The 15,987-nt window shown below is 50.3% G+C and overlaps 1 protein-coding gene across 1 annotated transcript in view; it reads left to right on the top strand.

Annotated features, from left to right (window-relative positions):
• The window catches only part of BMP6 (bone morphogenetic protein 6), a 154,356-nt gene that overhangs the window by 134,992 nt on the left and 3,377 nt on the right, over nt 1–15,987 (top strand). Inside the window, exons 3-4 of the mRNA XM_008154869.3 lie at nt 3,578–3,726; nt 4,532–4,729. Of these exons, the coding sequence (XP_008153091.3) occupies nt 3,578–3,726; nt 4,532–4,729 (347 nt within the window). The remainder of the gene's footprint in view (nt 1–3,577; nt 3,727–4,531; nt 4,730–15,987) is intronic.

Here is a 15,987-nt window from a genome sequence, read left to right as displayed (position 1 = left end):
CTAGCACTGCGATGAATTTTTAAATTTCTAGAAATCTCTTGTTAGGCTTATTAATTGTTGAGAGTTCCATTTGTCCAGGATGATCACAATATGAGGAAACTCATGTCCTTGAGTTGGGATCACATTGAGAATAATAATGTTGTATCCTTGAATATGGAATGCATATTCATCGTGAAACATGGGTCTATGAGTTGCTTGAGAACAAAATAGGCAATAAATTCATTCAAAATTGTATCTCTATCTTGTTTCAGCATTTCCTTTTATAGTATGCTCAATTGAGTGTCTATCATTTCAGTGGGAGGGTCCAAATAATCCAGCTGTGGTCAGATTGGCCAGACCCAAGGGCTCTGTTGGGAGGCGACTCATATTTTAGATGGGAATGACAGACCTCAACCCTGCTGCAGCGAGATGTAGAAGGGCATCCCTGTTATTCACACAGGGAAATCAGGGGCATCTTGCTCGAGGCTACACTTTTACAGAGGTGGTAGACTAAGAAAGCCATGTGTCACTGGAGAAAAGTAAGTAGATGTGGGTCAGACCAGATCCGTTTCATTGGCTTGCCATAAATCGTGTCTCTTAAATACCTGAGCTATTGGAAGCATTGAGGGTGAGCCAGCACAGTTGTTTCTTAGAGCTGTGATTCTGAGAGTTCCTCACCCTGGCTGTGTGACTGCGTGTCAGCGGTGGGCTCAGTCTCGACCAAGAGTGTCCTGCCTAGGAGCAGGGATAGGGTGAGACTGGGCGGTCCCTCTCTGATCCCTCTCATGCACTTCCCCCCCCTTCCTCTCTGTACCCTGATAGGAGAGCCAGCTCATGATTTCGGATCCTGTGCCAGCCCTGAGTACATTCACATGTTTTCTGTATCCACCCGACTTTGGCATTTACGTGCAGTAGATTGTGATCCCTTACCTTACTCTGAGCCTTTGCTCAGTCATTTCAACCTGTGCCTTGGACTTTTCTTGACCGCTTTTGAGAAATGTGGTGGCTAAGAGTCCGGGCTCTGACTTTCGGTTCTGGTCCGCCCACTTAATACCTGTGACCTTAATACACTTACCCTCTCTAGGCTCCGTGCTGTCAGCCACAGGACCTGCCTCTCCAGGCTTCCCGAGGAATAGAGAGGCTCTTGGCGCATACGTGTGTATAGAAAGCACAGTAAATATTTGTTGTTTCTCTCTCCACTTAGTCCAGTTATCTTAAGTCCATGCTCTATCTCGCCTCCCTTCCACAGGACCTCAGTGCCCTGGATTTAATCCTCTAAATCTGAAACTGTCTGACTGCCAGTGAGCAGGGTTTTCTTCCTGCCCTCAGCTGCTGGACCGGGTTCATGAACCCCTGAACCCCACGGGGCTCTTACGCAGCGAGGACGGCATTGTCCTTACTATGCAGCCAGGGGCGCGACAGAAACAGGAATTCTGGGCCCTGAACTTAGGAGCAGAGACAAGATAGACACTTGGGCTCTCCGCGCCCACTCTCCCCCACTCACCCTGCACATTTCATTTCTTCCACATCGTGATTATTATCCTTCTTCTTAGCAACACGCTTCCCACGTTTAGCTTTTGGCTCATGTTCGCCCTCTTTAATCCATGCCCTTCTCTTTTTTCCTTTTCTCTGCTTTCTCTCACCTGTTTTTGGAAGCTGGCCTTCTATCCCACCCTCACTTTCTCTTGTATATTTCTCCGTCTTTGTTACCAGACCTTAAACATTGTGTGTATCATTGAAGTGCTGTAAATAGCAACAAGCGATCTGTGGCAATAGCCCATGCCCTGATCCTCTTTGCCTCGGGGGCGGCCTCACGCCCGAAATTCCCACAGCATCCTCATTCGAGGGTGCTTCCTCTGGCCCAGGCTGCTCCTCCCGCAGTGCTGTCCGAAGGGCTGTTACTGCTGGGTAAGGTCTCAGACCTCCCAGAGCAGGATTTATGTCTTCTTGCATCTGAACTTCAAAGCTTTGGACTTGCTATTCCCTCTTGCTGTTTTCCATGGACACCCCATCTCCCTGCTCACAGTTACCTCAGTAACAGGGAGGGGGGTGGTGATTTGTCAACAGGGGGTGTGACACAGGCGGGGAGGAGAGCGCTTTAAAGATGGCAGGCCTGAATGTGCCCCCTGCAGACTCCGTTCAGCAGCTGAGTAAACTACTTTTCGCTGTACCTACTGTTCTAAGCTTGGAGAAGATGACAGTAGAGTTTTCTTCTAACTCTAAGCCATGTAAACAGGAAAAATGGTTTCCCCTCTGAGAAACCTAAAATTCTTAACTCAGATGTTTCATGGGCCTCACAAATATTCAAAAGAATAGTGGTAAATTGTGTTCACTTGTCACGGGTTGTCTTGTGTAATCTCAGAAGGCAGGATGTCATGATGGGAAACTGAGTCCACATTCTTTTCACTGGCTGGTTCTATCCCTTACCAGTTTTTGATCTTGGCCGCATGACCCTCACCTCACATCTGAGTCTCGGTTTCCCCAGCTGTAAAATGGGGATAGCAATGTTCTCCCAAGCTTTCGGGATTGCCCTAACGACTGAGGAAAGTAAAGTATATGGAAACGCTTTATCACTGATTTAAATGTACTTCATTAGTATTGACATGCTCATCTTAAATTTAGTATTTAATTCCAGTAATTTTCTATCCTCTAAGATATTTCGGCAAAATATTTCCAGCAACAGGGAACTGATATCTTTCCATGACCAAAGCACGCCCCTTCCCCATCACGGCCATTCCTGGCTCAGCCTCTGTGTCCCCTGGCACTGCTCTACCAGGACATGTGGGCAAGCAGGAAGAGCCCTCACTCCATCTTCCCACAACCCCTAGGGTTATGCTAGTTGAAAACTGTAAAAATATATAAAAATATTCCCCAGGGAGCCCAATGGAAGGAATGGACTCGACAAGTTTGCCTCAAAGAACCCCAGCCTGGCTCACAGCTGTGCTGGGATAAACTTTAAAATCACTCAACATACACCCACATCACACAGTCCAGATGAGAGGACTTGACACTCACCATAGGCCATTCAAATACTTTAATTAAAAGAAAAGAACCAGTGATTACTCAGAAATATGAAGTGGCTTCTTGTTTCTACTTATTTCAAAGTGAAGATTGTCAGATATTAATGTTAAAAAGAAAATGAGCAAAACGCAACTTTGTGAAAGCTCATATTGATCCCGATTTTAGTATTTTCTTAATCCTTTTCCTCATTGCCCCCCCCCCCACTTTCTCTCTTTCTAGAGTTCATTAGCCATAAAGTAAGAAACAGTATGGCCCTATCTACCTGTCTATCATTTATCCTAATTCCACAAGCATTAGGATAAGCATCGTAGCAAGGCTGTTGGTGAAACTGAGGGCCCTGCCATCTTCAGAGAAAGCCCGTTTCTCTGCAGTCCCTGGCACATGCCTCTCTCCGCTGTCAGCACCTGCCCTCTGTGGTGCCACGCCCGCCAGAGCTGCAGCAGGTCGCTGGACACTGTGCCTTACGCGGGACCTGATCTGACTTTGGCATCTTTTATGGTGACACCAGGCAGGACAGAGCGAGAGTGAGCGGAGGGGACAGCCTGCTATTCACTGCACCACCTCTTCTTTCTTTCAGAGACTCTGACCTCTTTTTGCTGGACACCCGCGTAGTGTGGGCCTCAGAAGAAGGCTGGCTGGAATTTGACATCACGGCCACTAGCAATCTGTGGGTCGTGACCCCACAGCACAACATGGGGCTTCAGCTGAGCGTGGTGACTCGGGATGGTAAGTTTGCCAAAATCAGGCCCAGCAGTCGCTGTCACTCATTTCCTCTTCAACAGTTATGAGAGAGCCGTGGTTTACAGCCGAGTCCTCAGCTCACGATGACTTCCTTTACTGTTTCCTCGTAACTGCTATTGAAAAGCAAAACCTTCCCCTGGAAGGACTCGGAGACGGTTAGGTGGTCCAGGTTCCGAGAGAAACAATGGGAGGCAAGCACTCAGAGGCAAGGCAGGTGGATGATGTTGAGGAAAAGGAAGATGGGAGCACAGGCTAAATCCTGACCCTTAGTCTCCCCCTCCCAGCACCCCTTCTCCTGCAGCATCCAAGATCAGCAGATCCGGGGCCCCTTACGGCCCTCAGAGTGGGCACGCTCTGTGCGTTGAAGTCACCTCACTGGTTGGGCTGAATATGATCAAAAAGAAAGAATGAATATGAAGGAAAAGGACTAGCAGAAATGATAGAGAGATGTGAGAGAGACAGATCGATCGGTTGCCTCCTGCATGCACCCTGACCTGGGCTAGGGATCGAAGCTGTAACCCAGGTTTGTGCCCTTGACCGGGAATTAAACCCGCAACGCTTTGGTGTGAGGGCTGATGCTCTAACCACTTACCAACACCAGCGGGGGCTGGAAGGAGGGTTTTGATGTTGTCCATCCAGAGGCTGCCACCAGAGATCCGAGAATATACATGCTTTCCCCTCTCCCGCATTCTTTATGTTTAGTCCCGGGAGGCCGGGAAGGATCCGTTATGCAGCTGCAAGAGTAAGTTTACATGGAATAAAGAGGGGCGTGCTTTGGTTTGCATTCAAGGACTCAGCATCAACCCCCGCGCTGCGGGCCTGGTGGGCAGAGATGGCCCGTATGACAAGCAGCCTTTCATGGTGGCCTTCTTCAAAGTGAGTGAGGTCCACGTGCGCACCACGAGGTCAGCCAGCGGTCGGCGTCGCCAGCAGAGTCGCAACCGCTCCACCCAGGCCCAGGACGTGTCCCGGGCCTCCAGTGCTTCAGGTAGGTGTGGGTGAAGTCTCTTTCTTTGTTGGCTCTCAGGCCTCAGTGAGAGCAAAGACATTTTCATATCTGCACCGCTTCTGCACGGCAAATACAAAGGCCTGCAGGTGCCTCGTCGTTGTCACCGATGATCTAGGGCCACAGAGGGGAACGCTTATTACCCAAAGATGGAGTCTGCAGCCGGCAGGCATCCTGAGTGTCTGTTTTTCCAGAGAAGCATGCTTCTGTTTGGTAAGATTTCTCCATCTCCTTTTTCACTCACATAAAGATCCCAGGTTTTCTCCCAGTTGCATTATGCCTGGGAGGTTGTGGGATAGAAACAAGCTTCATGCATTTGTATAAGATGGACTTGTACTTGTCAGTGCCCTGGGCTGCCCCGTGCGCCAGATTTGATTGGTTCATTTAACTCGGATGCTCAGGGTTTCAAGCCTCAGGCAGGCTGCCTCCAGGGGCTCAGAAGAATCTCTCTTTCTCTACTTTGTTGGCAGCATTCTCAGAGAGACTCTCTCTCCGTGGTGGTAAGAAAGGCAACCAGTAGTTCCAAGACCATCTCTTTCATGGTGGCGCCAGCAGAAAGCCAGGCTGGGGCCACGGGCTCACCCCAGGAGCTAGGTAATGGGGCCAACCCCATCCTGCCCTGACCAGGGAGGTTCAAAGGGGTCACGCGAGAGGAAGCAGCTCCCTCTGCTTGCGTGTCCATTCCCCGGTTCTTCAGAGATGGTCCCTCCCGTGCGGTGCTTTGTTAGAAGGTGGCACGGGAGTCCACGCATCAGGACCTGAAGGAGGGGGCCCAGGTGTGGAACCTCAGAGAGCGGTGACTGTTCAATTCCAACGCAGATGCATCTCTAAAGCCCGAGCTGCAAGGTCTGGGTTTTCTTCAGCTGTTTAAATCGTGCGAGAACGCAGCAGGAAGTTAAAGGGGGGCTGTGGGCTTTCCAGTCCGAGAAGCTGCTTCCCTTGTTACGACTCTGTGACGCTGGACAAGCTTCATCCATTTCCGCTTCAGTTACTCATCTGTGCAGCAGGGTGGTTACTACTCGGCGGATTGGCTGGGATTAAATGAGGAGCATTTGATCTGGCTCATAATAGCGCTCGAAGATGGGTTGCATGCAGTTGTAGGAAGCAGGTTGTCAGGGCCTACGTTAGGACCCTCAGAAAGCACGTAAAATACTTCTGGGAGATTCTTTCATTCCTCCAGGGGACTGTTTAAAAATGCCATCTCCGGTAGCCAGTAAGAGTTCATGCAGCTTCCCCACGTACCCGTAGGAAGGAAGTGTCTGCAGCGCATGTTCTGGCTTCATCAGCCATTTCCCTTACCAGCGACTTGGATGTGGAACTTGAGGATCCACCACCCAGTGTGCTGTGACATTTTGCCTCTTGTCATCCTGGTGTTTCTTGGAAGCGTTGCACAGCATGGGTGTTCCTGTGTTTACCACTAGAAACAGTCAGGGTTGAGGTTTATAAAAGAAGAAGAAAGGGGCAGCCTGCCGAATGGAAGGAAAATCTCGGTTTTCCTCTGGGCACGATGCTGGGCGGCTCCTGTTCATTAATGAACGTGGTCAGTTTGGTACAGAGACCTCAGACATGAAGGCAGCTCTTGAAATGTTGATTGCTTTTAAAATTAAAATTTCACTTGATTTATTCAACATCCCCTCTGCGCCCCAGTACACACTGGAATTTTTTTTTTAATTGAGAAAACATGTTGTCTTAGATTTTGGTTTTAGCAGTGTCACCCAATTTTTTTTTTTCCTGAAGTTCCTTTCAACTTTTTTTTTTTCAATTTGATGACTTTAAATTAAATGTGAATGTTAAACCTTATCTATTTCACAATAAGATACAAGTGTATCTGGTTTTCTTCTTGGTCTTCCTACCCCTCCCCCCACCTCCCAGCCCAGTACTTTCCAATTTGCTTTGCTCCTTCCAGCAGTCCTAAGGCAAAGAGCTCATTACAGATACCTCTGGCCTCAGCTGTGTAAAAGGCCAGACACCCCCCACCAAGAAAGTATTCCTACAAAGGATCCTCCTTGCATCTCACTATCTTCAAAGACCCTCTCAAGCTGGTGTGAGAAATCCCTCATGTGAGGCCGTCTTTGGCTCCCTCTTCCTCATTTATCCGTGCTGGGCAGGGAGTGGGCATGCAGAAAAGGAGGTTGCTCTTGGAGGAGGGAATTCCAGGAAGATGGCCTGCCACCCTGAGAGACGGGCCAACCAGTTTTGCTTCCTTTCCAGGCCACGGTGGGGCCAGATGTTGCAGGGCCTTCGTGACCCGGGCAGATGCTGCAGAGACAAAAAGCTGTGGCCTCTGGTGTGACTCCCGGCAGGCCTTTCCCCTTGTGAATCTCTCAGGAGGTTGAAGGAAGAGATTACTTAGCCTCTGCTGCCCCCCTTCTTCCACAGTGTGCTCCCAGGGAATTAACATTTCTCCACTGCCACCACCGCCACCAGGAGAAGTCCTGCATCGGGGCAAAGAAGTTAACAGAATTCATCGAATTGCCTGTCCTCGGGGTGAAACATGGCAGGGAAATATGGGTCTGTTTTTGAGACCGAGCGGCAGATGCCTGCGATGGCAGGACCAGTCCACAACAAGGGAAAGGCCAGGAGCCCCATCCGCCTCCTCCCTACTTACTGCCCGCCAACATCTGCTCTCACATCTGTACTCAGCCTTTAAAGCTGGACTTCCCAACACACGCACCAAACAGTGGGTTTGGATCGAAGTCATCCTGGAAGGTTTTCACTTGCCCCGGCTGCTCTGTAGCTGTCGGCTCCAAATGGGAGATGGGTGTTTGCTGTGTTGCACGTCTGCAGTGGGCTCAGATATCATCTGGACGGTGTCATCTGTCGTTTTCACTATCCTGGTCCGAGCCAGGCTGTGCAGCCCACTGGGGATTCTGGTAAATCTGGCAATTCCTTTCCAGCCTCCACGTCTACCAGCCTGCTGGTCTCATGTGCCTCGCACTCTTTGGCTTCATTTGGTATCTCTTTCTACTTGCTGCCTTCCCCCTCTTATATAGTCTCTTTTTCTTGGGGTTCACTCACTATTTTGTCTTCTGGGGACTGTGACACACCTGGGCGATCCATCATGAGGGCTGTGAACAAATGGCCTTGATTCTAGATACTGATCTAGCTTATTTTCCAGGATCTTTCCAAGATATCTTTGGGGAGGGGGTAGTTAATGGGGTTTCAAGCCAGTTTCAAGTCAGCTGGTGAGTGTGAGGTTTTCTGCCAGGTCAACCAGCTGGCTGCCAACAGTGTGCCTTACAATTGCTCTTCCTTTTGGCAATGGTAGTTTGGAAACATTTTCTGCCACTTTTAACAATTCATGTAAAACTGAATTAGATGAGTTTTAGGCCTCTTTCATCCTTGATGTTTATGTTGCCACCACCCAGCTCTGCCAACCATCTATGAGCCAGCAACTTCTCAAGACCCTGTCTGTCCTTTGGAATGAGTTCTTCAAAAGCTACCTGTTAGCATTTCTTACAGTCAGTTCTCTTCCCATCTCGTTCCAAGCATGTGTCTTTAAGGTCCTGGGGAAAATGTGGCTCTGGTGCATTTAGATATACTTATTTGACCTTGTTGATAGTTCGTATCTTCTATTCCCTTGAACTTCCCAACTGAGAGGATTCAGTTGCTTCCAGATAAGACAGGTAACCAGAATTCCTGGCTTGCTAAGCAACAGCTTGGGCACTTTATTATGACAATGAAATTTTTTGCTATGCATTTCAGGGCACTCCAGTCCACAGATGAGGGGGTCTCATTCTTACAGGTCAGTGCGCATGTGGTCTTTTAGTTCCCAGCAGGTGTCCCCACGAGGTCCTCCTTGGCTTCCGTGGGATGGCCGCCAAAGCTTGGGAAGAATGGACTGTTTATAACTCTTCAAAGGAGGGGGCATTTTAATTTGTCATTTTGCTCTTAAATTAAAATTTTAGGCCCTGCAGCTGGGCTTCCAACTGTCTCAGTCAAAAAGTAGAGGCTTGTTAAGAGTTTTCTAAATGAAATCAAATCTTAATTCTCCACCGCTATGGAGCACAGGTATGGCATTGGTGATCTGAACGTTGGAATAACTCCAGATGCCGTGTGTATAATACTGACTCTCCTTGGCCATGAAGTGCTTGAGGATATTAGTTATCAGGGGGTGAAACCGCCTGGAAGGGTGTCCCATCCCTGGGCTCACTCTTCCGAAGGTGCTGATGGCAGCGGTGCTGAAAGGCGTAATAACACGGCGTTAATAACACGGCGTGGACAGGTGCTGCCGAGTAATTCGCCAGCAGTCACTGCTCCTGAGGGGGCCGGGGGGCTCGAGACTCAGTCTAGGAACTGACGGGAACAGAGGTGCTCGGAGCACAGGGGGTCTTAAAGCTTAGTGTTCAAGGGGAGTGTTTGTCTAGTTTCACAAAACTTAGCTCCGTATTCTTTTGCACTCAAGACAAAGCCTGAGGGGAGGCCCAGGTGCCCCCACGGAATGGGATCTCCTGAGACCTTGGGGTCCTGGAGCAGCAGAAGAATAGGGCCGCGCTGGTGTCTCGTGCTACCATCCAAGCCGTAAACAAAATCTAGATTCTGAAAATAAAGCTCCCTCCCCCCCCCCCTCCCCGCCCCAACACTTCATGAGATTACGGACACTGGAAATCGAGACCCCGGCGGTCCCCCTGCGGCCTGCCGTGCCTGAGCTCAGGAGCTGGGCTCCTTCCAGCACGTTCTCAATGGAGTCTGTGGGAGCCAGAGACTTGTTTTGGATAAGACGGGCTGATAAGGCCGGGGATACGGGAAGAGCGGCCAGACCACTGAAGACAGAGGGGCCATTTTAGCAGCCGCTGTTGTCCTGCCCCTTGGCCTCCTAGGAGAGAAGGGAAGCGGGAGTGAGTTGCTCACTCTGAAAAACAAGTTTCCTCTGGGAAGATGTTAGCCTGAGCTCAGGAAAGGCAGTGTGGACCCTGCTACTTTGTCCCCAGTGCCTGCCCTGCCAGCATCTCCCTGGCTGAGCGCGCGTCCTGCTGAGCAGGGACAGTGGCCGCAGCGGCGAGGCCTGAGGTCAGCCCACCAGCCGGGAGCCCCTCTGCAGGAGCCCCAGCCGGGGAGGGCCGCCTGCCCAGCCTCGCCCTTCTTCCCTCTCACCTGGTTTTGGCTGCTTGCCCTGCCTTTGTCTCTCTTCTGCCTTTCCCCTCTCCATGTCTTCCTTGTTGTTTCTCTCTCCTATAGTTTCTCTCTCCTCCTCCCCTGCTGGGGTTGGAAAGGAAAGTGACAGGGCTGCCTGGATCCCCGGGACCTGGGCTGGGCTTGAGCGGCTGTGGCTCAGGTGCAGTCGCCTCCCTGGGGTCCTCAGGTGGTGGCTGCATGGCCCAGACTCTGCTGCGATGGTGCCCCTCGAGCTGGCCGCACAGCCTCCCTGCACGTCGCCGGCCCTGCACGTCAGGATCACCGCAGGGGCCTGCCCTTCGCATCCAGGGCTCATTGCCCTGAGACCCTCCTGGTCTTTCGTGCGAGGGAAGCCTGCCGTCTAGTGCACTGAGCGATTCCGCCTCAGAAATAAACCAGCAGCGCGCCCGGCCTCTCCTAGCACATGGCTCCTGCATGTGTGGCTCTCCAGGGCCAGCTACAGGGAGTGCGGATGGAGCTGACCCAGATGGCCTCTTAGGGCTGTGGGATGTGCCCCTTGTGTTTGGGGTGGAGCAAACATGCAGTGTACGTGGCCGCTGCCTGGGGACGGAGACGCCGTGAGGAGGTGGCAGGCCAGCGGTGCACGCAGCAAGCAGTCAGAGCACCCTGCCCTCCCCGCACGGAATTAGAGAAATGCTCTCCTGCAGTGTCCTGCTGGCCTGAGCTGAGTGGGGCTTGTGGGGTGGCCTCCTTTGTCACGTGGGCCCAGCCCTCATAGGGAAGAACGACCATAGGGCCAGGGAGTAGAGGCTGTCACCAACGGAGGTGAGTGTCAGGGCCTTGGCCCAGCAGCCGAGAAGGAAGAGCTCCCAGCCAGAACCAAGACCGTCTCTCAGCCATAGCCTGCGTGGACGTACAAATGAAACGGGGGGACTAGGTGGCCTAGGAGGGGCCGGAAGATGGGAATGAGGATGAACACCCAGCTGTGACTGATCCCCGTCCCCACCCTCCGAGCAGGACTGTCAGGTGTGGGCGTTCAGGTGTCTGCAGTGCAAGGACAAGATGCCCGATCACCACACCCTCCTGCCGTCAGCCGGACGCCAGGAAGACGCATTGCGAGCAGCTCATTTTGCGCTGGCCTCCCAGCACCCCCGGGTGTTCCCGGCCCCCAGGTAACCCAGCGTCACAAATCGTAAGGACACAGGCGAGGCTGGGGACAATGATGGCACAGCCACTGAGGCAGCGGATGCCATGGTGGGAGTGGAAGACACTGGTTACCAGTTTGACCATTAGCAATGGACACGGTACTTCTGTGTTTCGGTACCACTGGTTTAACCGTCCAGAAGGCTGGAGGAGATGCAACCCCCTTGGCAAAGTCCTGGCAGAATGAAGACTTAATGAAGACACCCTTTGGGCGCTGCAGCCTGGCCCTCTCGCCCAACTCTCTTCTACTCCCTCCTTTCCGAGAGGGACCGCGGTCTGCTTGGCAGTCCCTGTGCCTTTCCCACCGCGGAGCGTGGGGTTCTGCTGAAGGGCCTTCCCTTAGGCCAGTGGTCGGCAAACTCAGTCAACAGAGCCAAATATCAACAGTACGATTGAAATTTCTTTTGAGAGCCAAATTTTTAAAACTTAAACTCCTTCTAACGCCACTTCTTCAAAATAGACTCGCCCAGGCCGTGGTATTTTGTGGAAGAGCCACACTCAAGGGGCCAAAGAGCCGCATGTGGCTCGCAAGCCGCAGTTTGCCGACCACGGCCTTAGGGTGATGGGGCAGGCGTGTCTTGAACTTGGACATTTCTCACCTTCCCCCGGAGCAGCCTCTGAAGCTTCCTATGAGATGAAACCAATTTAAATTTCCACTTAAACCCGGTTGAAATGTTTGTAATGTTTACTTGGAAACAAGAGCAATGATTGGGGTTTTAAGCAGCCTTCTCCCAAGCTTTCCCTGCTGGAGCCGCTTGTGAAGTGGGCGCTGGGAGGCGGTGCTGCCAAGGGCGAGGAAGACGCTTCTGCTAAGTGGGAAGCGGGAAGCGTGGAGACTGTTTCCCTCCGGCTGCGCGGGCACTAGGAGCCGCCTGCCTCGGGGGGTGGAGGCGCTTAGTGCTGGGGTTTCATGGCTGTTACATGTTGTTACCTGGTCACCTAAGCGTGTGTTGCCCAAGCCCACCTATGGTTGGGCCCTGCTTGTCTGGTTACTCTGGATCCGTTTGGGGCCTGGTCTGGCTGGGCCAGACTCCCAATGGGGCTGGTGGCACTTGCCCTGCCTTCCACTCTTAGACCAAGGAATCACATGGAATGATGAGAGAGCCAGATTTCGCTTTTTATGTTCAACTTTGAAAGAGCCAGATCCCATGAAAATTTCTCTCAGAACCAAGACCGGCCTTCACCATAGCTGCGTCCGGGAACGTGCAGGGAGGCTGGTGCCTTGGGGCAGAGCGTGTGTGAGTGGGCGGACGCTGCACCTGTTGTGAGCCTCTCGTCTCAAGGTCTAGAGTCCGCAGACTCACCTGGGTAGCAGGGGACCCATTCCAGGTCATTCTGACGTGCAGGTCTGGATGGGGCTCAGCCTCCCTCCCTGGTGGTTCTCGTGAATCAGAAACAGGCGGCCCGAGTCAGACCAAGGACGGCTGCCCGGGGGTGGCGCGGCCAGCCTCTGCTCTGTTGCTCTGGTTAGGGGGTTTGCATCCCTTCAGCTCTAGGGCTTCTCTTCTCTGCCTTCCCTTGATTGGTGAGCCATTTGGACAAAGCTGTGCTGCCTCCCTTTATCCCACTGGAGTGGCTAGCTATGTGCCTGTTCAATTTTTACTGCATACATTTTCACTGGCTCTATCTAGACCATCCATCTAACCACATATCAAAGGGGGTGGGGGGTGGGGGGGAGTATTTCTCTGCAATCTGTGAATCCCTACAAACAAAACAAGGCATGGCAGTGTAATTTCACCATGGAACTCGGGGTCCTGGCCCTGAGCAGAAGACAAGTATTTTGAGGAGAATTGACCTTCACAAATATTTACACATTCTCTGCCGGCACTTAACATGGAGTCATAAGGAAACTTGAGTGTGGCCTGAGTATGTCTGTAGGAAGAAAAACAGGAGCCCAATTCTCGCCCCCCTACCCCCATTTTTACTTAATAAAATGCCAGCATCTGGCTCTAAAAGAAACAGCTGTGCTTTGTTGAGCATGGAGCGAGTGAGCAGGAGGTTCAAACAGGTGGGGGCAGAAGTGAAGTGTTTCGCTCCATCTCCGTGGTTCTGGCTGCGGGAGACACTGGGAATCCAGACGTGCAGAAGTCGCCCCTGTCTTGGTTCTGACGCCACCAGGTTTCCTGCAATCTAATTCAGTCCTCACACTAACCACCTGGAACTGACCCAGACCCACAAGTTCAAGGGTAAGACCGCTCTCACTTTAGCTGCCAGCTGCAAATGGGGGTCCCCAGCCTGCCAGTTATGTCTGACTTGGCTACAAACTCAGGGTTCCCATGACCCCCCTTTAGGTTTGATAGTTCACTGGAATAACACAGAACTCAGGAACGCACTATACTTAGGATCACAGTTTTATTATAAAGGATGCACACGAGGAAGAGCTGCATAGAGCAAGCTCTCCGGGGGAGGTGAGGCCGGGGTGGGGGGGGGGGTCCATGTCCTATCCTCATGGATCCTGGGAGGTTCTCTCTCCCAGCTCGCCAGTCTGTTTGTCAACCCCTAAGTTCCACAGAGCTTCAGTGACCAAGAGTTTTTATGTAGGCCTCATTGCTATGCATGATTGATTAAATCCCTGGCCATGTTAGTGAACTGTCTCCAGTCTCCCTCCATGGAGGTCAGGCTGGCCCAACCCTCTAATCATGTGGTTAGTCTTTCTGGTGATCAGCCCCTATCCTGAAGCTATCTAGGACCCATCATATATTGGAATTATCAATTAAGAAATTCCATGGTTTTTGTAGCTTTGTGCCAGGAACCAGGACAAAGACCAGATATATTCTTTTTTAAAAATTTTTTTATTGTTGAAAATATTACATATGTCGCCTTTCTCCCCCACCCCCATTGTCCTCTCTCAGCCTGCCCGCCCCCGCCCCCCCCCCCCTCATTGTCTGTGCATTGGTTATGCTTATATGCATACCAGTTCTTTGGTTGATCTCTTACTCCCTCAACACTGCCTCCCCCCACCCCCCCCCCCCCCCCCCACCCCCCCACCCCCCGCCTTCCCTCTGAGATTTGACGGTCTGTTCAATGATTCTGTCTCTGGATCTATTTTTGTTCATCAATTTATGTTATTCATTATATTCCACAAATGAGTGAGATCATGTGATACTTATCCTTCTCTGACTGGCTTATTTCGCTTAGCATAATGCTCTCCAGGTCCATCCATGCTATTGTCAAGACCATATATACTCTTCATTATATTTCACTGCCTGCTCACCGACCTGGGAGGGAAAGCTGGCCTACAAATCTCTTCCTTTCACATGGCTAACAATTCCAGGCTTGATTTTGGGGTGATCTTGGTCCCCAGCACAGAGAAGGTCTTTTGGAGGAAGTTTATATTGGGGGACACAGGCCAAATGAGTTTGGGCAGGGAACATTTCAGACTGAGACTTTAAGTAGGGGGATGATATAACTTACCTAACACAGGACACAACAGGACCAGGGCCGTGGAGTCTTCAGAAGACTGACTCTTGCCTGTGGCTGGCAGGAGAAGAAAGAGCAACTGGAAGGCTGCAGACAAGTTTAGGAGGCCAGGCCTGGGAGCAGCATACCTCCCTTCTCCCCACATTTATGGCCAGAACTCAGCCACATGGCCACACCTAACTGCAGTTGGGAATGTCAAATAGCTCTTTGCCCCGGGGGTAGAGAGTATGGGTTTTCAATAAACACATAGCAGTATCCATCAGACTGTTCCTGGAATATGCCAAGCAAGTACTTCCTCGGGGCCTTCACATTTGTCATTCCTGCTGTACGAATTATTCTTCCCTCAGATAGACTCATGCCCCACCCCCAACATTCCTTCAGGTCTCTGCTTAAAAGATACTCCAACAGAAAGATGAGCTCACCAACCCTATATGAAATAGTGAGCCCATTCCACCCTGGGTTCCTTATTCTCTATGGATAATAATTTAGCTAGTCAGGGCTCTTGATTACTTGGAATAGAAGCAAACTCTAATTTACTTAAAGTGAAAAATAATTTAAATCTATCAGGGGACTCACCCAACCAACCAGCCTGGAGAACCAAACTCAGAATCAAGGTCTAGCTTGGACCTGGTCATGGGGACATTGTGGTTTGAATGCTACCACTGGGGCCAGCACCCTGAACACTTGCTGCCATGTCACCCATTCTTAGTTTCCCCTTTGAGTCACTCTCTCAAAAGTGGGTGCATTGGATTGATGAAGTCAGGAGCCTATACTCTTAACTGCCAGGAAACAAATACAGTAGCTTCCTGTGGTTGGAAATGGGACCTTGATTCCTACCTATCTAGGAATTCCCCCTAGTGATAAGTGTTCCTAGAACCTGGGTAGCCAAACAATAGATGGCTTCTATAGCTGGGTATGGAATTCTAGGTTGATGGAATAGTTTTTGATATTTTTTATGTTCTCTATTTCTGTTGAGAAATTTGCTATCAATCTACTTTGTGTTCCTTTGTAGATAATTTTCTATTCCTCTCAGTGTTGCTTTTAAGTATCAATGTGTTTGATATACTAGTTTTACCAGATATGGTTAGATAGGAATTTACTTACTTTGCTTAGGACTCATTTGTGCCTTCTCAATTTAAAGAAGTTTGCCTTTTTTCAGAAAGGCATACTTTTTTTGAAAATTCATAGGCATTTATACCTTCAACTATTAGTTCCCCTCCTTAGTCTCCTCGGAGATTTCTACTAGAAATAACGTTGGACTTTTTATTCTATCTTCCACATCTCTTTACAGAGAGATGTATTTTCTGGCCATCTGACTATGGGTTTTATTTTGGGAATTTTCTTCAGATACATTGATCAATTCTTTAATTCTCACTTCAGTTATATCTAATCTGTTTAGCTCATCCATTTTGTTATTTTCAATTATTGTGGTTTTTTATAAAATTTTATTTGGTTCTGTTTCAAATTCACCTGTTCTTTTCCCTATTATCTTGCTTTACAGTTCTATTTCTTAATTCTTTCATTATTTTCGATATTCATTT

This window comes from Eptesicus fuscus, chromosome 9 (assembly GCF_027574615.1).
Source record: "Eptesicus fuscus isolate TK198812 chromosome 9, DD_ASM_mEF_20220401, whole genome shotgun sequence".
NCBI classification, from domain to species: domain Eukaryota; kingdom Metazoa; phylum Chordata; class Mammalia; order Chiroptera; family Vespertilionidae; genus Eptesicus; species Eptesicus fuscus.
The sequence above is the reverse complement of the archived record's forward strand: the minus strand, read 5'-3'. Positions and strand labels throughout refer to the sequence as shown.